Source organism: Pelobates fuscus, chromosome 9 (assembly GCF_036172605.1).
Source record: "Pelobates fuscus isolate aPelFus1 chromosome 9, aPelFus1.pri, whole genome shotgun sequence".
NCBI lineage: Eukaryota > Metazoa > Chordata > Amphibia > Anura > Pelobatidae > Pelobates > Pelobates fuscus.
In genome coordinates, this window is record NC_086325.1 from 168,916,594 (window position 1) to 168,943,565 (window position 26,972).

General features: G+C 47.5%; 2 protein-coding genes across 4 annotated transcripts in view; one reads left to right on the forward strand and one right to left on the reverse strand.

Annotated features, from left to right (window-relative positions):
• CDK16 (cyclin dependent kinase 16) overlaps positions 1 to 9,304 on the forward strand; it is a 36,483-nt gene extending 27,179 nt beyond the window's left edge. For 2 of the 3 annotated variants that reach the window (XM_063433063.1, XM_063433065.1), the window contains 6 exons: positions 1,816 to 1,913; positions 3,148 to 3,253; positions 3,341 to 3,383; positions 5,373 to 5,463; positions 6,417 to 6,488; positions 8,226 to 9,304. In XM_063433063.1, coding sequence (XP_063289133.1) covers positions 1,816 to 1,913; positions 3,148 to 3,253; positions 3,341 to 3,383; positions 5,373 to 5,463; positions 6,417 to 6,488; positions 8,226 to 8,266 — 451 coding nt within the window. In that variant the 3' untranslated portion in view covers positions 8,267 to 9,304. The remainder of the gene's footprint in view (positions 1 to 1,815; positions 1,914 to 3,147; positions 3,254 to 3,340; positions 3,384 to 5,372; positions 5,464 to 6,416; positions 6,489 to 8,225) is intronic. The other variant, XM_063433064.1, reaches the window with a different exon arrangement.
• Positions 9,305 to 9,427: 123 nt separating this feature from the next.
• Positions 9,428 to 26,949, reverse strand: LOC134573361 (ER membrane protein complex subunit 3-like). Its single transcript, XM_063433066.1, has 8 exons — positions 26,795 to 26,949; positions 13,793 to 13,850; positions 12,054 to 12,147; positions 11,868 to 11,972; positions 11,692 to 11,773; positions 11,537 to 11,616; positions 10,615 to 10,697; positions 9,428 to 9,607 (listed from the first exon to the last, which is right to left on the reverse strand). The coding sequence occupies exons 1-8, from the start codon at positions 26,947 to 26,949 to the stop codon at positions 9,506 to 9,508; spliced, it is 759 nt and encodes a 252-aa protein (XP_063289136.1). The 3' UTR covers positions 9,428 to 9,505.
• Between the last annotated feature and the right edge of the window lie 23 nt (positions 26,950 to 26,972).

The following is a 26,972-nucleotide window of genomic DNA, read 5'->3' on the forward strand; positions in this document are numbered from 1 at the left end:
CTGGGAGGGCTGGTGTAGTGCATACTGGGAGGGTTGGTGTAGTGCTGTGTATACTGGGAGGGTTGGTGTAGTGCTGTGAATACTGGGAGGGGTAGTGTAGTGCTGTGTATACTGGGAGGGTTGGTGTAGTGCTGTGTATACTGGGAGGGTTGGTGTAGTGTATACTGGGAGGGTTGGTGTAGTGCATACTGGGATGGTTGGTGTAGTGCTGTGTATACTGGGAGGGTTGGTGTAGTGTATACTGGGAGGGTTGGTGTAGTGCATACTGGGAGGGTTGGTGTAGTGCTGTGAATACTGGGAGGGTTGGTGTAGTGCATACTGGGAGGGTTGGTGTAGTGCTGTGAATATTGTCAGGGTTGATGAAGTGCTGTGTATACTGTAGAGCAGGGGTCCTCAAACTCCCCCCCTCCCCCCCCCCCCCCCCCCCCCCCCCCGATGTTGCTGAACTACAACTCCCATGATTCTCTGGCTATCTATGTAATTCAAAGAATCATGGGAGTTGTAGTTCAGCAACATCTGGGGGGCCGGAGTTTGAGGACCCCTGCTGTAGAGGGTTGGTGTAGTGCTGTATATACTGGTAGGTTGGGGTAGTGCATACTGGGAGTGTTGGTGAATACTAGGAGGGCTGGTGTAGTGCTGTGAATACTGGGAGGGTTGGTGTAGTGTTGTGAATACTGGGAGGGTTGGTGTAGTGCATACTGGGAGGGTTGGTGTAGTGCTGTGTATACTGGGAGGGCTGGTGTAGTGCTGTGAATACTGGGAGGGCTGGTGTAGTGCATACTGGGAGGGTTGGTGTAGTGCTGTGAATACTGGGAGGGCTGGTGTAGTGCATACTGGGAGGGCTGGTGTAGTGTATACTGGGAGGGCTGGTGTAGTGCATACTGGGAGGGTTGGTGTAGTGTTGTGAATACTGGGAGGGCTGGTTTAGTGCATACTGGGAGGGTTGGTGTAGTGCTGTGTATACTGGGAGGGCTGGTGTAGTGTTGTGAATACTGGGAGGGCTGGTTTAGTGCATACTGGGAGGGTTGGTGTAGTGCTGTGTATACTGGGAGGGCTGGTGTAGTGTATACTGGGAGGGTTGGTGTAGTGCTGTGAATACTGGGAGGGCTGGTGTAGTGCATACTGGGAGGGTTGGTGTAGTGCTGTGTATACTGGGAGGGTTGGTGTAGTGCATACTGGGAGGGTTGGTGTAGTGTATACTGGGAGGGCTGGTGTAGTGCTGTGTATACTGGGAGGGTTGGTGTAGTGCATACTGGGAGGGTTGGTGTAGTGCTGTGAATACTGGGAGGGCTGGTGTAGTGCATACTGGGAGGGTTGGTGTAGTGCATACTGGGAGGGTTGGTGTAGTGCTGTGAATACTGGGAGGGGTAGTGTAGTGCTGTGTATACTGGGAGGGTTGGTGTAGTGCTGTGTATACTTGGAGGGTTGGTGTAGTGCTGTGTATACTTGGAGGGTTGGTGTAGTGCTGTGTATACTTGGAGGGTTGGTGTAGTGCTGTGTATACTGGGAGGGTTGGTGTAGTGCATACTGGGAGGGTTGGTGTAGTGCTGTGAATACTGGGAGGGTTGGTGTAGTGCTGTGTATACTGTAGAGCAGGGGTCCTCAAACTCCCTCCCTCCCCCCCGATGTTGCTGAACTACAACTCCCATGATTCTCTGGCTATCTATGTAATTCAAAGAATCATGGGAGTTGTAGTTCAGCAACATCTGGGGGGCCGGAGTTTGAGGACCCCTGCTGTAGATGGTTGGTGTAGTGCTGTGTATACTGTGGAGGGTTGCTATGGTGCTGTACTTACTCCTGTCTTGTTTATTCTAGGGGCGTTGGTTGTATATTCTATGAGATGGTTACAGGGCGTCCGCTCTTTCCAGGATCTACGGTTGAGGAGCAGCTCCATTTTATATTCCGGATTCTCGGTATTGTGGCGCTGTAATGATATGCTGCTGATTGTTTTACTGGTGATGAAACTATACGAGTACTCTGGGGATCGGTGTGAGTGCTACGAGTACTCTGGGGATCGGTGTGAGTGCTACTAGTACTCTGGGGATCGGTGTGAGTGCTACGAGTACTCTGGGGATCGGTGTGAGTGCTACGAGTACTCTGGGGATCGGTGTGAGTGCTACGAGTACTCTGGGGATCGGTATGAGCGCTACGAGTACTCTGGGGATCGGTGTGAGTGCTACAAGTACTCTGGGGATCGGTGTGAGTGCTACGAGTACTCTGGGGATCGGTGTGAGCGCTACGAGTACTCTGGGGATCGGTGTGAGTGCTACGAGTACTCTGGGGATCGGTGTGAGCGCTACGCGTACTCTGGGGATCGGTGTGAGTGCTACGAGTACTCTGGGGATCGGTGTGAGCGCTACGAGTACTCTGGGGATCGGTGTGAGTGCTACGAGTACTCTGGGGATCGGTGTGAGTGCTACGAGTACTCTGGGGATCGGTGTGAGTGCTACGAGTACTCTGGGGATCGGTGTGAGTGCTACGAGTACTCTGGGGATCGGTGTGAGTGCTACGAGTACTCTGGGGATCGGTGTGAGTGCTACGAGTACTCTAGGGATCGGTGTGAGCGCTACGAGTACTCTAGGGATCGGTGTGAGCGCTACGAGTACTCTAGGGATCGGTGTGAGCGCTACGAGTACTCTAGGGATCGGTGTGAGCGCTACGAGTACTCTAGGGATCGGTGTGAGCGCTACGAGTACTCTAGGGATCGGTGTGAGCGCTACGAGTACTCTGGGGATCGGTGTGAGCGCTACGAGTACTCTGGGGATCGGTGTGAGAGCTACGAGTACTCTGGGGATCAGTGTGAGTGCTACAAGTACTCTGGGGATCGGTGTGAGCACTTCGGGTACTCTGGGGAGCGGTGTGAGCGCTACGAGTACTCTGAGGATCAGTGTGAGCACTTAGTAAATTGTAGTGTTAAATGTGAGTCCTGGGTGTTTTGTAGGAGGATAATTATGAATGCATGGTGCAAAGATACGTGTGAGTGCTGAGTACACTGTAGTGGAATTAGTGTGAGTGCTGAGTACACTGTAGTGGAATTAGTGTGAGTGCTGAGTACACTGCAGTGGAATTAGTGCGAGTGCTGAGTACACTATAGTGGAATTAGTGTAAGTATTCTGAACAGTGACTCATGGGATTGTCTGCACACAGGAACCCCAACTGAAGAAACCTGGCCTGGAATTCTCTCCAATGACGAATTTAAATCGTACAATTATCCCAGATATTCCCCAGATCCCATCCAGAAGCACGCAGCCAGGTAGGAGACTGGGTTCGCTGCGGCATGGTGCCCTCCACGGCCATAACTGAACATACACAAGGCTAACACACTTTCCTCTTCATACAGGCTGGAGTCAGATGGAGCTAACCTGCTCTCCAAACTATTACAGGTAAAACGGCCCCATTGCTCAACGGCCCCAATGGACAGAGAGAGAGGGACAGGGTGCGTGTCTGAGCTAGGGGTGGAGGGGTCATGGTGAGAATAGGGGGGATATTGAGGATGCAGGGCAGAAGATAGTCTGATGTCATAGTAAGAAGAAGGGGGCATATTGGGGGTCATGGTGAGGAGGAGGATATTGGGGATTAAGGGCACACTAGCCTGAGGTCATGGGGGTCATGGTGAGAAGAAGGGGAGATATTGGGGATCATGGTAAGCAGAAGGTACAAGCTAGCGTGAGGTCATGGTGAGTACAAGGGCAGATAAATGGTTAAATAACTCTTTAAACACTTGCCTGACTCAGGGAACCTAATGTGCATACGGTGACTGCCTTGCCCCTAGGGAAGCATTGAATCACTGTGTGGACGTCTTCATGCACAGCGTTGTTTCACTGAGTCAAACTCGGTGATACTGCAGGAAGCGCCTCTAGTGGCCGTCTGGTAAACATGTAAACATTACAGTTTCTCTAAATCTGGGACACTGCAAGCCAACCACTTCAGTCAGCAGTTTTAGTAAATATAGATCGTGCCCCTAAATTCTCTGCTTTTTAGGAGGTAAATCACTTTATTTATTATGCAGCCCTAGCCACACCTCACCTCGCTGTCATTCACACATAGAGGTCACATATGTATATATATATATATATATATATATATATATATATATATATATATATTTATATACTGTATGTATGTGTATATATATATGTGTATATATATATATATATATATATATACACACACATATATAATATAATATAATGTGGAAGCTAGGATCAGATAGAGGTCACCGACTTAAACTGAGGTCAGCTGGCTCATTGTAAGGTGGAACCAGATGTCACAGAATGAGCAGAGCTTACAGTGTGAGCAGGTGGTCAGTCAGAGGTCACTATCTAAGCAAGGGGGTCAGTCAGAGGTCACTAAGCAAGGGGGCTCGTCAGAGGTCACTATCTAAGCAAGGGGGCTCGACAGAGTAAGCAGGGGCAGTCAGAAGTCACTATCTAAGCAAGGGGGCAGACAGAGGTCACCATCTAAGCACAGGGTCAATCACAGGTCACTATCTAGGCAAGGGAGCTAGACAGGTCACTATCTAAGCAGGGGGCAGGCAGACAGAGGTCACTTTCTAAGCAGGGGGCAGACAGAGGTCACTATCTAAGCAGGGGGCAGACAGAGGTCACTAAGCAGGGGGTCAGTCAGAGGTCACTATCTAAGGGGTCCGTCAGAGGTCACTATCTAAGCAAGGGGCAGACAGAGGTCACTATCTAAGGGGGCAGACAGAGGTCACTATCTAAGGGGGCAGACAGAGGTCACTATCTAAGCAGGGGGGCAGACAGAGGTCACTATCTAAGCAGGGGGCAGACAGAGGTCACTAAGCAGGGGGTCAGTCAGAGGTTACTATCTAAGCAGGGGGCAGACAGAGGTCACTATCTAAGGGGGCAGACAGAGGTCACTATCTAAGGGGGCAGACAGAGGTCACTATCTAAGCAGGGGGGCAGACAGAGGTCACTATCTAAGCAGGGGGGCAGTCAGAGGTCACTATCTAAGCAGGGGGATAGTCAGAGGTCACTATCTAAGCAGGGGGGCAGTCAGAGGTCACTATCTAAGCAGGGGGGCAGTCAGAGGTCACTATCTAAGGGGGCAGACAGAGGTCACTATCTAAGGGGGCAGACAGAGGTCACTATCTAAGCAGGGGTTAGTCAGAGGTCACTATCTAAGCAGGGGGCAGTCAGAGGTCACTGTCTAAGCACTATCTAGGCGGGGGGAAGAGGAATAAGTCACTATCTAGGTGGGTGGGGAGAGGAATAAGTCACTATCTAGGCGGGGGGAGAGGAATAAGTCACTGTCAAAGCGGGCGGGGGAGGAGGGAGGAAGAAATCACTATAAGGCTTTGTCTTCAGAATGAACCCATCAGCTGCACATATTCACACATATTCCTGTTACAGTTGGAGGGCAGGAGGAGGATCTCTGCAGAGGAAGCAATGAGGCATTTCTATTTCCAGGACCTTGGAGAAAGGATCCACAAGCTACCAGACAGTGAGTGCAACTAACCCTCCAAACCCCATATCCACCCATATTATCTGTCCCCTCCCAGACTCCTCCATGCGGTCAGATTATCTACCCCATGGATCTCCATTTAGTCATTAACTACCCAAGTACTCCGCCCAGTCATAATATCTACCCCTAGACCTCCGTCCAGTCATATTATCTACCCCCGAGCACTCCGTCCAGTCATATTATCTACCCCCGAGCACTCCGTCCAGTCACATTATCTACCCCCGAGCACTCCGTCGAGTCATATTCTCTACCCCTAGACCTCCGTCCAGTCACATTATCTACCCCATGTCCTCCGTCCAGTCACATTATCTACCCCCGAGCACTCCGTCCAGTCACATTATCTACCCCCGAGCACTCCGTCCAGTCATATTATCTACCCCTAGACCTCCGTCCAGTCACATTATCTACCCCATGACCTTCGTCGAGTCACATTATCTACCTCTAGACCTCCGTCCAGTCACATTATCTACCCCTAGACCTCCGTCCAGTCACATTATCTACCTCTAGACCTCCGTCCAGTCACATTATCTACCTCTAGACCTCCGTCCAGTCACATTATCTACCTCTAGACCTCCGTCCAGTCACATTATCTACCTCTAGACCTCCGTCCAGTCACATTATCTACCTCTAGACCTCCGTCCAGTCACATTATCTACCCCTAGACCTCCGTCCAGTCACATTATCTACCTCTAGACCTCCGTCCAGTCACATTATCTACCTCTAGACCTCCATCCAGTCACATTATCTACCTCTAGACCTCCGTCCAGTCACATTATCTACCTCTAGACCTCCGTCCAGTCATATTATTACTGCCCTCACCTCAGCAAGATTACACATGCATCCATTTAGTCATGTCTACTTGTCCAACCCCTTTAATTCATATTTCACCTTTTTCTGTGTTCAGCGTTGACTTGTGTACTTTCTCTCTCTAGCTACTTCCATCTTTGCACTGAAAGAGATTAGTCTCGAACCAGAGACCAAGCTCAGACCTGTCCCCGAACCAGGTAAAAAAAATAAACAAACTCCATCAATTGCCCCCCCCCCCCCCCCCCTTTCATCTTTATTTAACTAAATAACATTTAAGGGATGGTTGGGAGATATAAAATATATTAAAAGTGTTGAAAGCCAAATGCTAAAGTGAATCTAGAACCATCGAATGGGAAAGGGGTACATCCCATTGTACAGCGCTACAGAATTTGCTGGTGCTATATAAATAATAAAATAATAATCATATACTGAATCTAGAAACCTTGTATCCGAGAGGGAGGATATTTAATATACAGAATCTAGAACCATGGATCCGAGATGGATATATAATATACTGAATCTAGAACCATGGATCTGAGAGGGAGGATATATCCTATACTGAATCTAAAACCTTGGATCTGAGTGGGAGATATATATTATACACTGAATCTAAAACCATGGATCTCGGAGGGAGGATATATAATATACTGAATCTAAAACCTTGGATCGGAGTGGGAGATATATATTATACACTGAATCTAAAACCATGGATCTCGGAGGGAGGATATATAATATACTGAATCTAAAACCATGGATCTGAGTGGGAGATATATATTATACACTGTATCTAAAACCATGGATCTCGGAGGGAGGATATATAATATACTGAATCTAAAACCATGGATCTGAGTGGGAGATATATATTATACACTGAATCTAAAACCATGGATCTCGGAGGGAGGATATATAATATACTGAATCTAAAACCATGGATCTGAGTGGGAGATATATATTATACACTGTATCTAAAACCATGGATCTTAGAGGGAGGATATATAATATACTGAATCTAAAACCATGGATCTGAGTGGGAGATATATATTATACACTGAATCTAAAACCATGGATCTCGGAGGGAGGATATATAATATACTGAATCTAAAACCATGGATCTCAGAGGGAGGATATATAATATACTGAATCTAAAACCATGGATCTGAGAGGGAGGATATATAATATACTGAATCTAGAACCATGGATCAGACAGGGAGAGGGCTATATCATACCGAGGGTAGATTGGGAGGGTGCTATATCATATAATATTTCTAGGACCATAAATTAGACAGGGAGAGAGGTATATCATATCTAGTGTAGGTTGGGAGGGGGGGCTATATCATAATATTTCTAGGACCATAGATCAGACAGGGAGGGGGCTATATCATTCCGAGTGTAGATTGGGAGGGGGCTATATCATATAATATTTCTAGGACCATAGATCAGACAGGGAGGGCTATATCATATAATATTTCTAGGACCATAGATCAGACAGGGAGAGGTTGATATACTAAATGTAGAAACCGATATCAGTCAGTGTTTGGCTATATGATCTATACTATCTAGAATAATGTCGGTCAGCATGATGGGTGTATTATACCCTAAATCTGAGCCAGGACACCTAGAAGTAGTCCCATTAATAAGACATAGATAAAATTAGAAAGAAAGGGAATTGGGGGCACACCCAGAACATGCATTTGTCAGCAGTGGTACTGGCGTAGAGGCCAAAATGTAAACACAATACAGATTAAGGAACAACGCACACACACAGAAAGTGTACTTAAAATAACCTAGCTCAGCAAACTAACGTGTATCCGGTTCCACCATGTGGGACGTACATTCATTTTAACGTGGGAGACGAATTAGTGCTAAATGAACGAAGTATTTAATAAATCTGTTGTGAGAGAAGTCAGACTGCCGAGATCTCACTTGTTTTTCAGTTCACATCCAGTCACGTAGACTCAGCCTGGTCCTCGGGTGAATGGAAGAATGTGGTCTTCACTAGAAGATTGTGATCTTGACGGCTGGAAGAAAAATGAGCCGGGCAGTGCCTGACAGACTGCTCTCTGTGCCCGCAGCTGGTGGACAAGTGAACGTGGATATTAGGCAGTGCCAGCATGGGGCACATAAGATACCCATATTATCTCTCCCAGTACGGACACTATGTGCTGATTTGCTGCTGTCCCTTTCAGGGACCCCTCCCACACTCCCTGCCGTGTAATGCTGTGCTCTTGCTGCCCCTCCTTCCTATGTTACTTCGTGTGTGCTTATTCTATCCTTTACGCTCGGGCGCTGCTGAGCTCCACTATATAAAGGACTCGTGTGTTGCCCTGAGATGTTAACTCCCACAACCCTGGACATTCTCCATGACATTTATACCTTTGTCCAGCAAGTGGCCTGGACCTGTTGCAACAGAAGTGATGGAGACGTTTAGATGAAGGAACAGAAGTTTTGTATAATGTGTGAGTGCCAGAGGGGGGTGGATAAAGGCTGTGCGGTATCGTGGTAGAGAAGGAATGAAGCCTGGAAGGGAGAGGAGGGGTTTATGTGATGTCTTGCACAGGATGAATTCCTGGAGGGGGTGTTAAATCACAAGAGTTCTCTCTGCAATTCAGCAGAGGCCCATGTCACCCTCGGTCCTGCTCTGTTTTAGGCTCTTGTCAAACTTCACTCTGGGGGCCCAAGTCTGGCAGATGTGGGTTCTCTAAAGGAACATTAACTGTATTTTCTCAGGAATTAAGAAGCAGCGCTCTGAGTGAGGCAGTCAGTGTTAGAAGGGGGTCATTAGACCAGATAAAGTGATGGTGTAGGCAGGGACAGGTGCTGGACTTTCCAAATCCTGCTTGCTCACAGGCCCCATGTTTAATGCTATGGAGGCTGTACTGCTGTACTCCCTACCCTGTAATGAAGGTATTAAATTATTTGTTTGCTAGTCAGGGAAGAGTAAGGCAGGACTGAATCCCTCTCCCTGCTACATATCAACTGTATGAACTATTACAATAAAAACACGAAAGCTGTACTCTGTATTCTAGTCTTTGAGAACCAGAAGCTGTACTGTGTGTGTACTCAAGGAAGTGCCAATCATGGCATGTGTAAACGTATAAAAAGGTACGCAAAAACCACTTTAAAGAATGCAATCATCTCCAAAAAAAAATCCACTTTATTGTGTCACTCTGCAGGAAAAGCATAATGCAGACGTCCAGCTAAGAAAATGATGCTTTCAGTGAGAACTGTCAAGGTTTAGGTCATGCGATGTCACATCCTCTTCTACGTTTTCCAAGGCCCAGTGATGCTCTGTGATTTCCATGGCTTCCCACTCGGCCTGAGTATAGGAGAAAGTAAATAGGATTTGTCTCTACCTCCATAATGGCACATTCCAGTAGTGAACTAAATGTCAGCTGCCGTTGCCCAATCAAATTAAAGGGATCCTATAGTGCCAGGAAAACAAACCCGCTTTCCTGGCACTATAGGGTTAATATGTCAGTCCCTCCCTTGGCTGAAGGTTTTACTTACCTTAATCCAGCGCCAGGCTCCCGCTGCGCTGGTGACCTCTCCTCCCCCTGCTGTCAGCTCCCGAGTGGAGCCGCATGCGCAGCCAGAGGCGGGCACATTCAAACCCACCCATAGGAAAGCATTAATCAATGCTTTCCTATGGGGATCTTTTTTGACATTGGAATCAGTGAGAACGTAAAATACATGCGATTTACTCCATGTAAATGGTAGAGGCGGCCTCGAGTGAGTGTCAGGAAAACGGCCACTAGAGGCTGGATTAACCCTCAGTGTAAACATAGCAGAGTCTCTGAAACTATGTTTTCAGCTGCAGGGTTAAAACTGGGGGGGGGGGGGGGGGAGACTTGGAACCAGTCCAAAAGATACAGTAAGACAAAGTAGGGACTACTTTGTTTTATGGTAAAGCCTGAGGTCGATTAAAAGTGGAGCTTCGCTGTCAGCTATTGTCCAATCCCAATAGCCGTTACAAATGACAGCTGTGGGATTCAGGCTTTGTCTATGAGGATCTTGCGGGATCTCGTGCATATGCAAGAGTACAGCACTGACATGGCTACAGACAACTGAAGCACCAGGAGCCAAAAAAGACCTGCAGCATGAAGATGGCAGCAGCCGTGAGGGACTGAAGAAGGTAAGTAAAACTCACCTCCCCATTATTCCACAGTCACGGCACCCACACCGGATCTGTCAGTTTCAGGGGTCTTTGCAAAATATACACACTTTGCTTGTGTAAAAAATACTGTTCAACAAACACATCTAAACTGGCCATAAAGCAGGGTTTAGCATAATATTAACAGAAAATAAGGGGCTTGGTAAACTCACTTTAAAAGCTTTGTTGGGGTCAGGAGGTACAGCTAACGCAGCGCCTGTCATTTGATCCTGCATTATACGACTCTGGTCGGCAGCTGGAATAGTGAGGACAGTCATTAAATCAGCACAGATTCACCACACTAAATCGCTTGTACTCAGAGTAACAGGACTGGCTCATGGTATACATTACATCACTCCACAGAGAGAGACAGGACTGGCTCATGGTATACATTACATCACTCCACAGAGAGAGACCGGACTGGCTCATGGTATACATTACATCACTCCACAGAGAGAGACCGGACTGGCTCATGGTATACATTACATCACTCCACAGAGAGAGACAGGACTGGCTCATGGTATACATTACATCACTCCACAGAGAGAGACCGGACTGGCTCATGGTATACATTACATCACTCCACAGAGAGAGAGACAGGACTGGCTCATGGTATACATTACATAAATCCACGAGAGAGACAGGACTGGCTCATGGTATACATTACATAAATCCACGAGAGAGACAGGACTGGCTCATGGTATACATTACATAAATCCACGAGAGAGACAGGACTGGCTCATGGTATACATTACATAAATCCACGAGAGAGACAGGACTGGCTCATGGTATACATTACATAAATCCACGAGAGAGACAGGACTGGCTCATGGTATACATTACATAAATCCACGAGAGAGACAGGACTGGCTCATGGTATACATTACATCACTCCACAGAGAGAGAGACAGGACTGGCTCATGGTATACATTACATCACTCCACAGAGAGAGACAGGACTGGCTCATGGTATACATTACATCACTCCACAGAGAGAGACCGGACTGGCTCATGGTATACATTACATCACTCCACAGAGAGAGACCGGACTGGCTCATGGTATACATTACATAAATCCACCGAGAGAGTCACTCACCGTTGTCCTGTCCTAAGAGAAGCGCATACATACTGCGAAGGCCAAACACATTAAGGAAATACCAGGAGGCTGAACTCACCCTGCAAACAAATAAAGACATTAAGGACGTGGAATGGTGGCTGGCCAAGCATCAAACAGTGTGTCAGATGTCTTACCAGGAGGCGTCTAGAGACACCAGGTCAATCCCACGCTGCAACATGGGTTTAAATCTCAGTGTTAAGGGAAATGGCACTTTAGCTAGAAAAGATAAAAGCATGGTCTTCTAACATCTCCAAGTACTCAAGTTCCATCACATGGCATTAGCCTAACACATTACAGTATTTCTACCTACTTGTCAGAAAGCCAGAGAAGGCCCAGTTGATCCAACCTCCGATGAGAATCATAGGGAGAACATTCGTGAGATTCCCCTTCATCATCTCAGTGACCATGGTGGGGTCTATAGGCCAAAAGAGGGAAATTATAACAGTTGCAATTCTTAGAGTTGGAATGGGTCTGGGAGGAGGCTTCGCATTCTTACCTGTCATTGGATTTTTCTGGGTTACTTTTCTCTTGGTCTTCTTGAAGAAACCATTCTCTGAGTCATTGAAATAAATCTTCCTCATCAAGAAAGACTAAGGACAAGTCAGAAAATGAAGGTTATGTTTGTGTAACTTGCCATATAGTCAGGGAGGTTATATGTACAAGTCATCACAGAGGGTATGTTTACAGGGCACAACAAACACTGACACATTGGGGGGAGATTTATCGTACTTGTCGCTGACACATTGGGGGGAGATTTATCGTACTTGTCGCTGACACATTTACATGTAATTTTCATAGATTTTGTTGGCAGAATTTGTTAAATGTGAGACCTTTAAACCTGGTGGTCTTCTAAAATGTATATTCTGAAATTGGCAAGATTTACAAAATTGTCACTTTATAGATCACTTGTCCCGTGGCACACAGTCATAGTCAGCTGTTACATGCGCCGTGGCACACAGCCAGCTATTACATTGTCCCGTAGAACACAGCCAGCTGTTACATGCACCATGGCACAGTCATAGCCTGCTGTTACATGCGCCATGGCACAGTCATAGCCAGCTGTTACATTGTCCCATGGCACACAGCCAGATGTTAGATACTCCGTGGCACACGGTCACACACACAGGCACAGTCAGCTGTCACATGCGCCGTGGCACACAGGCACAGTCAGCTGTCACATGCGCCGTGGCACACAGCCACAGTCAGCTGTCACATGCGCCGTGGCACACAGCCACAGTCAGCTGTCACATGCGCCGTGGCACACAGCCAGAGTCAGCTGTCACATGCGCCGTGGCACACAGCCAGCTGTCACATGCGCCGTGGCACACAGCCAGCTGTCACATGCGCCGTGGCACACAGCCAGCTGTCACATGCGCCGTGGCACACAGCCAGCTGTCACATGCGCCGTGGCACACAGCCAGCTGTCACATGCGCCGTGGCACACAGCCAGCTGTCACATGCGCCGTGGCACACAGCCAGCTGTCACATGCGCCGTGGCACACAGCCAGCTGTCACATGCGCCGTGGCACACAGCCAGCTGTCACATGCGCCGTGGCACACAGCCAGCTGTCACATGCGCCGTGGCACACAGCCAGCTGTCACATGCGCCGTGGCACACAGCCAGCTGTCACATGCGCCGTGGCACACAGCCAGCTGTCACATGCGCCGTGGCACACAGTGTCCTGCGATACCCATAATAAATCCCACAGTGTCCTGGCACGTTGCACTGTGCCACGTTACATGCGCCGTGGCACACAGCCAGAGTCAGCTGTTACATGCGCCGTGGCACACAGCCAGAGTCAGCTGTTACATGCGCCGTGGCACACAGCCAGAGTCAGCTGTTACATGCGCCGTGGCACACAGCCAGAGTCAGCTGTTACATGCGCCGTGGCACACAGCCAGAGTCAGCTGTTACATGCGCCGTGGCACACAGCCAGAGTCAGCTGTTACATGCGCCGTGGCACACAGCCAGAGTCAGCTGTTACATGCGCCGTGGCACACAGCCAGAGTCAGCTGTTACATGCGCCGTGGCACACAGCCAGAGTCAGCTGTTACATGCGCCGTGGCACACAGCCAGAGTCAGCTGTTACATGCGCCGTGGCACACAGCCAGAGTCAGCTGTTACATGCGCCGTGGCACACAGCCAGAGTCAGCTGTTACATGCGCCGTGGTACACAGGAGTAGGCTGTTGTTCAACATCAGATAGACAATGCAGTCTCCCAGGCTCATATATACCTGACGGGGGATATACTTGCAATTCTCCCTGAGGATCCGGCTGCGAAGTAGTACCTGGCTGAGAGATGGAGGAAAATCTTGTTTATTAAGTTTAGTAATTACTTTAGTATAAGCGACATGTCAAGTCTCAAGTAAGGTGAGTAGCAGTAATAGGGGGGGGGGGACGGGGGGGGGCAGGTTAGTGGGAAGGGAGTAATATTACTTAAAGATGATTCATTTGGGGGAGGGGGAGTGGGTGTAGGATATTTGGTAGATGGAGGGTAATCGCAGGGCACTATGGGATTTATTATGGATATCGCAGGACACTATGGGATTTATTATGATATCGCAGGACACTATGGGATTAATTATGATATCGCAGGACACTATGGGATTAATTATGATATCGCAGGACACTATGGGATTAATTATGATATCGCAGGACACTATGGGATTAATTATGATATCGCAGGACACTATGGGATTAATTATGATATGGGATTAATTATGATATCGCAGGACACTGTGGGATTTATTATGGGTATCGCAGGACACTGTGGGATTTATTATGGGTATCGCAGGACACTGTGGGATTTATTATGGGTATCGCAGGACACTGTGGGATTTATTATGGGTATCGCAGGACACTGTGGGATTTATTATGGGTATCGCAGGACACTGTGGGATTTATTATGGGTATCGCAGGACACTGTGGGATTTATTATGGGTATCGCAGGACACTGTGGGATTTATTATGGGTATCGCAGGACACTGTGGGATTTATTATGGGTATCGCAGGACACTGTGGGATTTATTATGGGTATCGCAGGACACTGTGGGATTTATTATGGGTATCGCAGGACACTGTGGGATTTATTATGGGTATCGCAGGACACTGTGGGATTTATTATGGGTATCGCAGGACACACTGGGATTTATTATGGGTATCGCAGGACACTGTGGGATTTATTATGGGTATCGCAGGACACTGTGGGATTTATTATGGGTATCGCAGGACACTGTGGGATTTATTATGGGTATCGCAGGACACTGTGGGATTTATTATGGGTATCGCAGGACACTGTGGGATTTATTATGGGTATCGCAGGACACTGTGGGATTTATTATGGGTATCGCAGGACACTGTGGGATTTATTATGGGTATCGCAGGACACTGTGGGATTTATTATGGGTATCGCAGGACACTGGGATTTATTATGGGTATCGCAGGACACTGGGATTTATTATGGGTATCGCAGGACACTGTGGGATTTATTATGGGTATCGCAGGACACTGTGGGATTTATTATGGGTATCGCAGGACACTGTGGGATTTATTATGGGTATCGCAGGACACTGTGGGATTTATTATGGGTATCGCAGGACACTGTGGGATTTATTATGGGTATCGCAGGACACTGTGGGATTTATTATGGGTATCGCAGGACACTGTGGGATTTATTATGGGTATCGCAGGACACTGTGGGATTTATTATGGGTATCGCAGGACACTGTGGGATTTATTATGGGTATCGCAGGACACTGTGGGATTTATTATGGGTATCGCAGGACACTGTGGGATTTATTATGGGTATCGCAGGACACTGTGGGATTTATTATGGATATCGCGGGACACTATGGGATTTATTATGGATATCGCAGGACACTATGGGATTTATTATGGATATCGCAGGGCAATGTGGGATTTATTATGGGTATCGCAGAGCACTGTGGGATTTATTATGGGTATCGCGGGGCACTATGGGATTTATTATGGGTATCGCGGGGCACTATGGGATTTATTATGGGTATCGCGGGGCACTATGGGATTTATTATGGGTATCGCGGGGCACTATGGGATTTATTATGGGTATCGCGGGGCACTATGGGATTTATTATGGGTATCGCGGGGCACTATGGGATTTATTATGGGTATCGCGGGGCACTATGGGATTTATTATGGGTATCGCGGGGCACTATGGGATTTATTATGGGTATCGCGGGGCACTATGGGATTTATTATGGGTATCGCGGGGCACTATGGGATTTATTATGGGTATCGCGGGGCACTATGGGATTTGTTATGGGTATCGCGGGGCACTATGGGATTTATTATGGGTATCGCGGGGCACTATGGGATTTATTATGGGTATCGCGGGGCACTATGGGATTTATTATGGGTATCGCGGGGCACTATGGGATTTATTATGGGTATCGCGGGGCACTATGGGATTTATTATGGGTATCGCAGGTCACTGTGGGATTTATTATGGGTATCGCGGGGCACTGTGGGATTTATTATGGGTATCGCAGGTCACTGTGGGATTTATTATGGGTATCGCAGGTCACTGTGGGATTTATTATGGGTATCGCAGGTCACTGTGGGATTTATTATGGGTATCGCAGGGCACTATGGGATTTATTATGGGTATCGCAGGACACTATGGGATTTATTATGGGTATCGCAGGGCAATGTGGGATTTATTATGGGTATCGCAGGACACTATGGGATTTATTATGGGTATCGCAGGACACTATGGGATTTATTATGGGTATCGCAGGACACTATGGGATTTATTATGGGTATCGCAGGGCACTATGGGATTTATTATGGGTATCGCAGGACACTGTGGGATTTATTATGGGTATCGCAGGACACTGGGATTTATTATGGGTATCGCAGGACACTATGGGATTTATTATGGGTATCGCGGGGCACTATGGGATTTATTATGGGTATCGCAGGGCACTGTGGGATTTATTATGGGTATCGCAGGACACTGTGGGATTTATTATGGGTATCGCAGGACACTGTGGGATTTATTATGGGTATCGCGGGGCACTATGGGATTTATTATGGGTATCGCAGGGCACTGTGGGATTTATTATGGGTATCGCAGGACACTGTGGGATTTATTATGGGTATCGCAGGACACTGTGGGATTTATTATGGGTATCGCGGGGCACTATGGGATTTATTATGGGTATCGCAGGACACTGTGGGATTTATTATGGGTATCGCAGGACACTGTGGGATTTATTATGGGTATCGCAGGGCACTGTGGGATTTAGTATGGGTATCGCAGGACACTGTGGGATTTATTATGGGTATCGCAGGACACTATGGGATTTATTATGGGTATCGCAGGGCACTGTGGGATTTATTATAGGTATCGCGGGGCACTGTGGGATTTATTATGGGTATCGCGGGGCACTGTGGGATTTATTATGGGTATCGCAGGACACTGTGGGATTTATTATGGGTATCGCAGGACACTGGGATTTATTATGGGTATCGCGGGGCACTATGGGATTTATTATGGGTATCGCAGGGCACTGTGGGATTTATTATGGGTATCGCAGGACACTGTGGGATTTATTATGGGTATCGCAGGACACTGTGGGATTTATTATGGGTATCGCAGGACACTGTGGGATTTATTATGGGTATCGCGGGGCACTGTGGGATTTATTATGGGTATCGCAGGACACTGTGGGATTTATTATGGGTATCGCAGGACACTGTGGGATTTATTATGGGTATCGCAGGACACTATGGGATTTATTATGGGTATCGCGGGGCACTATGGGATTTATTATGGGTATCGCAGGGCACTGTGGGATTTATTATGGGTATCGCAGGACACTGTGGGATTTATTATGGGTATCGCGGGGCACTATGGGATTTATTATGGGTATCGCAGGAAACTGTGGGATTTATTATGGGTATCGCAGGACACTGTGGGATTTATTATGGGTATCGCAGGGCACTGTGGGATTTATTATGGGTATCGCAGGACACTGGGATTTATTATGGGTATCGCAGGACACTGGGATTTATTATGGGTATCGCAGGACACTGTGGGATTTATTATGGGTATCGCAGGGCACTGTGGGATTTATTATGGGTATCGCAGGGCACTGTGGGATTTATTATGGGTATTGCGGGGCACTATGGGATTTATTATGGGTATCGCAGGACACTGTGGGATTTATTATGGGTATCGCGGGGCACTATGGGATTTATTATGGGTATCGCAGGACACTGTGGGATTTATTATGGGTATCGCAGGACACTGTGGGATTTATTATGGGTATCGCAGGACACTATGGGATTTATTATGGGTATCGCAGGACACTGTGGGATTTATTATGGGTATCGCGGGGCACTATGGGATTTATTATGGGTATCGCAGGGCACTGTGGGATTTATTATGGGTATCGCAGGGCACTGTGGGATTTATTATGGGTATCGCAGAACACTGTGGGAATTATTATGGGTATCGCGGGGCACTGTGGGATTTATTATGGGTATCGCAGGACACTGTGGGATTTATTATGGGTATCGCGGGGCACTGTGGGATTTATTATGGGTATCGCAGGACACTGTGGGATTTATTATGGGTATCGCAGGGCACTGTGGGATTTATTATGGGTATCGCGGGGCACTGTGGGATTTATTATGGGTATCGCGGGGCACTGTGGGATTTATTATGGGTATCGCAGGACACTGTGGGATTTATTATGGGTATCGCGGGGCACTGTGGGATTTATTATGGGTATCGCGGGGCACTGTGGGATTTATTATGGGTATCGCGGGGCACTGTGGGATTTATTATGGGTATCGCAGGACACTGTGGGATTTATTATGGGTATCGCGGGGCACTGTGGGATTTATTATGGGTATCGCGGGGCACTGTGGGATTTATTATGGATATCGCAGGGCACTGTGGGATTTATTATGGGTATAGCAGGACACTGTGGGATTTATTATGGGTATCGCGGGGCACTGTGGGATTTATTATGGGTATCGCAGGGCACTGTGGGATTTATTATGGGTATCGCAGGACACTGTGGGATTTATTATGGGTATCGCAGGACACTGTGGGATTTATTATGGGTATCGCAGGGCACTGTGGGATTTATTATGGGTATCGCGGGGCACTATGGGATTTATTATGGGTATCGCGGGGCACTATGGGATTTATTATGGGTATCGCGGGGCACTGTGGGATTTATTATGGGTATCGCAGGACACTGTGGGATTTATTATGGGTATCGCAGGGCACTATGGGATTTATTATGGGTATCGCAGGACACTGTGGGATTTATTATGGGTATCGCAGGACACTGTGGGATTTATTATGGGTATCGCAGGACACTGTGGGATTTATTATGGGTATCGCAGGACACTGTGGGATTTATTATGGGTATCGCGGGGCACTGTGGGATTTATTATGGGTATCGCGGGGCACTGTGGGATTTATTATGGGTATCGCAGGACACTGTGGGATTTATTATGGGTATCGCGGGGCACTATGGGATTTATTATGGGTATCGCGGGGCACTATGGGATTTATTATGGGTATCGCAGGGCACTATGGGATTTATTATGGGTATCGCAGGGCACTGTGGGATTTATTATGGGTATCGCGGGGCACTGTGGGATTTATTATGTGTATCGCAGGACACTGTGGGATTTATTATGGGTATCGCAGGACACTGTGGGATTTATTATGGGTATCGCAGTGCACTGTGGGATTTATTATGGGTATCGCAGGACACTGTGGGATTTATTATGGGTATCGCGGGGCACTATGTGATTTATTATGGGTATCGCAGGACACTGGGATTTATTATGGGTATCGCAGTGCACTATGGGATTTATTATGGGTATCGCAGGACACTGGGATTTATTATGGGTATCGCGGGGCACTGTGGGTTTTATTATGGGTATCGCAGGACACTATGGGATTTATTATGGGTATCGCAGGACACTGTGGGATTTATTATGGGTATCGCAGTGCACTGTGGGATTTATTATGGGTATCGCAGGACACTGTGGGATTTATTATGGGTATCGCGGGGCACTATGTGATTTATTATGGGTATCGCAGGACACTATGGGATTTATTATGGGTATCGCAGGACACTATGGGATTTATTATCGGTATCGCAGGACACTGTGGGATATATTATGGGTATCGCAGAGCACTATGGGATTTATTATGGGTATCGCGGGGCACTATGGGATTTATTATGGGTATCGCAGGGCACTATGGGATTTATTATGGGTATCGCAGGGCACTGTGGGATTTATTATGGGTATCGCAGGGCAATGTGGGATTTATTATGGGTATCGCAGGGCAATGTGGGATTTATTATGGGTATCGCAGGGCACTATGGGATTTATTATGGGTATCGCAGGACACTATGGGATTTATTATGGGTATCGCAGGACACTGTGGGATTTATTATGGGTATCGCAGGGCACTGTGGGATTTATTATGGGTATCGCAGGACACTGTGGGATTTATTATGGGTATCGCAGGACACTGTGGGATTTATTATGGGTATCGCAGGACACTGTGGGATTTATTATGGGTATCGCAGGGCAATGTGGGATTTATTATGGGTATCGCAAGGCACTGTGGGATTTATTATCGGTATCGCAGGGCAATGTGGGATTTATTATGGGTATCGCAAGGCACTGTGGGATTTATTATGGGTATCGCAGGACACTGTGGGATTTATTATGGGTATCGCAGGGCAATGTGGGATTTATTATGGGTATCGCAGGGCACTGTGGGATTTATTATGGGTATCGCAGGACACTGTGGGATTTATTATGGGTATCGCAGGACACTGTGGGATTTATTATGGGTATCGCAGGACACTGTGGGATTTATTATGGGTATCGCGGGGCACTATGGGATTTATTATGGATATCGCAGGGCACTGTGGGATTTATTATGGGTATCGCAGGACACTGTGGGATTTATTATGGGTATCGCAGGACACTGTGGGATTTATTATGGGTATCGCAGAGCACTGTGGGATTTATTATGGGTATCGCGGGGCACTGTGGGATTTATTATGGGTATCGCGGGGCACTGTGGGATTTATTATGGGTATCGCAGAGCACTGTGGGATTTATTATGGGTATCGCAGAGCACTGTGGGATTTATTATGGGTATCGCAGGGCACTGTGGGATTTATCATGGGTATCGCAGGGCACTGTGGGATTTATTATGGGTATCGCAGGGCAATGTGGGATTTATTATGGGTATCGCAGGGCAATGTGGGATTTATTATGGGTATCGCAGGGCACTGTGGGATTTATTATGGGTATCGCAGGACACTGTGGGATTTATTATGGGTATCGCAGGGCAATGTGGGATTTATTATGGGTATCGCAGGACACTGTGGGATTTATTATGGGTATCGCAGGGCACTATGGGATTTATTATGGGTATCGCAGGGCAATGTGGGATTTATTATGGGTATCGCAGGGCACTGTGGGATTTATTATGGGTATCGCAGGGCACTGTGGGATTTATTATGGGTATCGCAGGGCACTGTGGGATTTATTATGGGTATCGCAGGGCACTGTGGGATTTATTATGGGTATCGCAGGGCAATGTGGGATTTATTATGGGTATCGCAGGGCACTGTGGGATTTATTATGGGTATCGCAGGGCACTGTGGGATTTATTATGGGTATCGCAGGACACTGTGGGATTTATTATGGGTATCGCAGGACACTGTGGGATTTATTATGGGTATCGCAGGACACTGTGGGATTTATTATGGGTATCGCAGGACACTGTGGGATTTATTATGGGTATCGCAGGACACTGTGGGATTTATTATGGGTATCGCAGGACACTGTGGGATTTATTATGGGTATCGCGGGACACTGTGGGATTTATTATGGGTATCGCGGGACACTGTGGGATTTATTATGGGTATCGCAGGACACTGTGGGATTTATTATGGGTATCGCGGGGCACTGTGGGATTTATTATGGGTATCGCAGGACACTGTGGGATTTATTATGGGTATCGCAGGACACTGTGGGATTTATTATGGGTATCGCAGAGCACTGTGGGATTTATTATGGGTATCGCAGAGCACTGTGGGATTTATTATGGGTATCGCAGGGCACTGTGGGATTTATTATGGGTATCGCAGGGCACTGTGGGATTTATTATGGGTATCGCAGGGCACTGTGGGATTTATTATGGGTATCGCAGGACACTGTGGGATTTATTATGGGTATCGCAGGACACTGTGGGATTTATTATGGGTATCGCAGGGCAATGTGGGATTTATTATGGGTATCGCAGGACACTATGGGATTTATTATGGGTATCGCAGGACACTATGGGATTTATTATGGGTATCGCAGGACACTGTGGGATTTATTATGGGTATCGCAGGACACTGTGGGATTTATTATGGGTATCGCAGGGCACTATGGGATTTATTATGGGTATCGCAGGGCAATGTGGGATTTATTATGGGTATCGCAGGGCACTGTGGGATTTATTATGGGTATCGCAGGGCAATGTGGGATTTATTATGGGTATCGCAGGGCACTGTGGGATTTATTATGGGTATCGCAGGGCACTGTGGGATTTATTATGGGTATCGCAGGGCACTGTGGGATTTATTATGGGTATCGCAGGGCACTGTGGGATTTATTATGGGTATCGCAGGGCACTGTGGGATTTATTATGGGTATCGCAGGACACTGTGGGATTTATTATGGGTATCGCAGGACACTGTGGGATTTATTATGGGTATCGCAGGGCACTGTGGGATTTATTATGGGTATCGCAGGGCACTGTGGGATTTATTATGGGTATCGCAGGGCACTGTGGGATTTATTATGGGTATCGCAGGACACTGTGGGATTTATTATGGGTATCGCAGGACACTGTGGGATTTATTATGGGTATCGCAGGACACTGTGGGATTTATTATGGGTATCGCAGGACACTGTGGGATTTATTATGGGTATCGCAGGACACTATGGGATTTATTATGGGTATCGCAGGACACTGTGGGATTTATTATGGGTATCGCAGGGCACTGTGGGATTTATTATGGGTATCGCAGGGCACTGTGGGATTTATTATGGGTATCGCAGGACACTGGGATTTATTATGGGTATCGCAGGACACTGTGGGATTTATTAAGGGTATCGCAGTGCACTGTGGGATTTATTATGGGTATCGCAGGACACTGTGGGATTTATTATGGGTATCGCAGGACACTGTGGGATTTATTATGGGTATCGCGGGGCACTGTGGGATTTATTATGGGTATCGCAGGACACTGTGGGATTTATTATGGGTATCGCGGGGCACTGTGGGATTTATTATGGGTATCGCAGGACACTGTGGGATTTATTATGGGTATCGCGGGGCACTGTGGGATTTATTATGGGTATCGCGGGGCACTGTGGGATTTATTATGGATATCGCAGGGCACTGTGGGATTTATTATGGGTATAGCAGGACACTGTGGGATTTATTATGGGTATCGCGGGGCACTGTGGGATTTATTATGGGTATCGCAGGGCACTGTGGGATTTATTATGGGTATCGCAGGACACTGTGGGATTTATTATGGGTATCGCAGGACACTGTGGGATTTATTATGGGTATCGCAGGGCACTGTGGGATTTATTATGGGTATCGCGGGGCACTATGGGATTTATTATGGGTATCGCAGGGCACTATGGGATTTATTATGGGTATCGCGGGGCACTGTGGGATTTATTATGGGTATCGCAGGACACTGTGGGATTTATTATGGGTATCGCAGAGCACTATGGGATTTATTATGGGTATCGCGGGGCACTGTGGGATTTATTATGGGTATCGCAGGACACTGTGGGATTTATTATGGGTATCGCAGGACACTGTGGGATTTATTATGGGTATCGCAGGACACTGTGGGATTTATTATGGGTATCGCAGGACACTGTGGGATTTATTATGGGTATCGCAGGACACTGTGGGATTTATTATGGGTATCGCAGGACACTGTGGGATTTATTATGGGTATCGCGGGGCACTGTGGGATTTATTATGGGTATCGCGGGGCACTGTGGGATTTATTATGGGTATCGCAGGACACTGTGGGATTTATTATGGGTATCGCGGGGCACTATGGGATTTATTATGGGTATCGCGGGGCACTATGGGATTTATTATGGGTATCGCAGAGCACTATGGGATTTATTATGGGTATCGCAGGGCACTGTGGGATTTATTATGGGTATCGCGGGGCACTGTGGGATTTATTATGGGTATCGCAGGACACTGTGGGATTTATTATGGGTATCGCAGGACACTGTGGGATTTATTATGGGTATCGCAGGACACTGGGATTTATTATGGGTATCGCAGTGCACTATGGGATTTATTATGGGTATCGCAGGACACTGTGGGATTTATTATGGGTATCGCGGGGCACTGTGGGATTTATTATGGGTATCGCAGGACACTATGGGATTTATTATGGGTATCGCAGGACACTGTGGGATTTATTATGGGTATCGCAGTGCACTATGGGATTTATTATGGGTATCGCAGGACACTGTGGGATTTATTATGGGAATCGCAGGACACTGGGATTTATTATGGGTATCGCAGGACACTGTGGGATTTATTATGGGTATCGCGGGGCACTATGGGATTTATTATGGGTATCGCAGGACACTATGGGATTTATTATGGGTATCGCAGGACACTATGGGATTTATTATGGGTATCGCAGGACACTGTGGGATATATTATGGGTATCGCAGAGCACTATGGGATTTATTATGGGTATCGCGGGGCACTATGGGATTTATTATGGGTATCGCAGGGCACTATGGGATTTATTATGGGTATCGCAGGGCACTGTGGGATTTATTATGGGTATCGCAGGGCAATGTGGGATTTATTATGGGTATCGCAGGGCACTATGGGATTTATTATGGGTATCGCAGGACACTGTGGGATTTATTATGGGTATCGCAGGGCACTGTGGGATTTATTATGGGTATCGCAGGACACTGTGGGATTTATTATGGGTATCGCAGGACACTGTGGGATTTATTATGGGTATCGCAGGACACTGTGGGATTTATTATGGGTATCGCAGGACACTGTGGGATTTATTATGGGTATCGCAGGGCAATGTGGGATTTATTATGGGTATCGCAAGGCACTGTGGGATTTATTATGGGTATCGCAGGGCAATGTGGGATTTATTATGGGTATCGCAAGGCACTGTGGGATTTATTATGGGTATCGCAGGACACTGTGGGATTTATTATGGGTATCGCAGGGCACTGTGGGATTTATTATGGGTATCGCAGGGCACTGTGGGATTTATTATGGGTATCGCAGGACACTGTGGGATTTATTATGGGTATCGCAGGGCACTGTGGGATTTATTATGGGTATCGCGGGGCACTGTGGGATTTATTATGGGTATCGCAGGACACTGTGGGATTTATTATGGGTATCGCAGGACACTGTGGGATTTATTATGGGTATCGCAGGACACTGTGGGATTTATTATGGGTATCGCAGGACACTGTGGGATTTATTATGGGTATCGCAGGGCACTGTGGGATTTATTATGGGTATCGCAGGACACTGTGGGATTTATTATGGGTATCGCAGGACACTGTGGGATTTATTATGGGTATCGCAGGACACTGTGGGATTTATTATGGGTATCGCAGGGCACTGTGGGATTTATTATGGGTATCGCAGGACACTGTGGGATTTATTATGGGTATCGCAGGACACTGTGGGATTTATTATGGGTATCGCAGGGCACTGTGGGATTTATTATGGGTATCGCAGGACACTGTGGGATTTATTATGGGTATCGCAGGACACTGTGGGATTTATTATGGGTATCGCAGGACACTGTGGGATTTATTATGGGTATCGCGGGGCACTGTGGGATTTATTATGGGTATCGCAGGACACTGTGGGATTTATTATGGGTATCGCAGGACACTGTGGGATTTATTATGGGTATCGCAGGACACTGTGGGATTTATTATGGGTATCGCAGGGCACTGTGGGATTTATTATGGGTATCGCAGGACACTGTGGGATTTATTATGGGTATCGCAGGACACTGTGGGATTTATTATGGGTATCGCAGGACACTGTGGGATTTATTATGGGTATCGCAGGACACTGTGGGATTTATTATGGGTATCGCGGGGCACTGTGGGATTTATTATGGGTATCGCAGGACACTGTGGGATTTATTATGGGTATCGCAGGACACTGTGGGATTTATTATGGGTATCGCAGGACACTGTGGGATTTATTATGGGTATCGCAGGACACTGTGGGATTTATTATGGGTATCGCGGGGCACTGTGGGATTTATTATGGGTATCGCAGGACACTGTGGGATTTATTATGGGTATCGCGGGGCACTGTGGGATTTATTATGGGTATCGCAGGGCACTATGGGATTTATTATGGGTATCGCAGGGCACTATGGGATTTATTATGGGTATCGCAGGGCACTGTGGGATTTATTATGGGTATCGCAGGACACTGTGGGATTTATTATGGGTATCGCAGGGCACTGTGGGATTTATTATGGGTATCGCAGGACACTGTGGGATTTATTATGGGTATCGCAGGACACTGTGGGATTTATTATGGGTATCGCAGGACACTGTGGGATTTATTATGGGTATCGCGGGGCACTGTGGGATTTATTATGGGTATCGCAGGACACTGTGGGATTTATTATGGGTATCGCGGGGCACTGTGGGATTTATTATGGGTATCGCAGGACACTGTGGGATTTATTATGGGTATCGCGGGGCACTGTGGGATTTATTATGGGTATCGCAGGACACTGTGGGATTTATTATGGGTATCGCAGGACACTGTGGGATTTATTATGGGTATCGCAGGACACTATGGGATTTATTATGGGTATCGCAGGGCACTGTGGGATTTATTATGGGTATCGCAGGACACTGTGGGATTTATTATGGCTGTCGCGGTGCATGCCGGGTAGCAGTGTATGTGTCGCGGTGCATGCCGGGTACTCAGTATAATTCTCGCGGTGCATGCCGGGTACTGTCACTGTGTGGCTCTCGCGGTGCATGCCGGGTACTGTCACTGTGTGGCTCTCGCGGTGCATGCCGGGTACTGTCACTGTGTGGCTGTCGCGGTGCATGCCGGGTAGTACCTGTCGCTCAGGGCCTCCAGCTCGGTGCCCTTGTCCCCCTGGAGGAGCCGGCTGACATGGTGTCGGAGGAGGCCGCTCAGGAAGGTGATGAAGACGATGGGTAGGACGACCCACACCCGGATACTGGAGTCCAGCAGCAGCTCGGGACTCGCCATCTTGCCGTGACGTCACCCAGGAG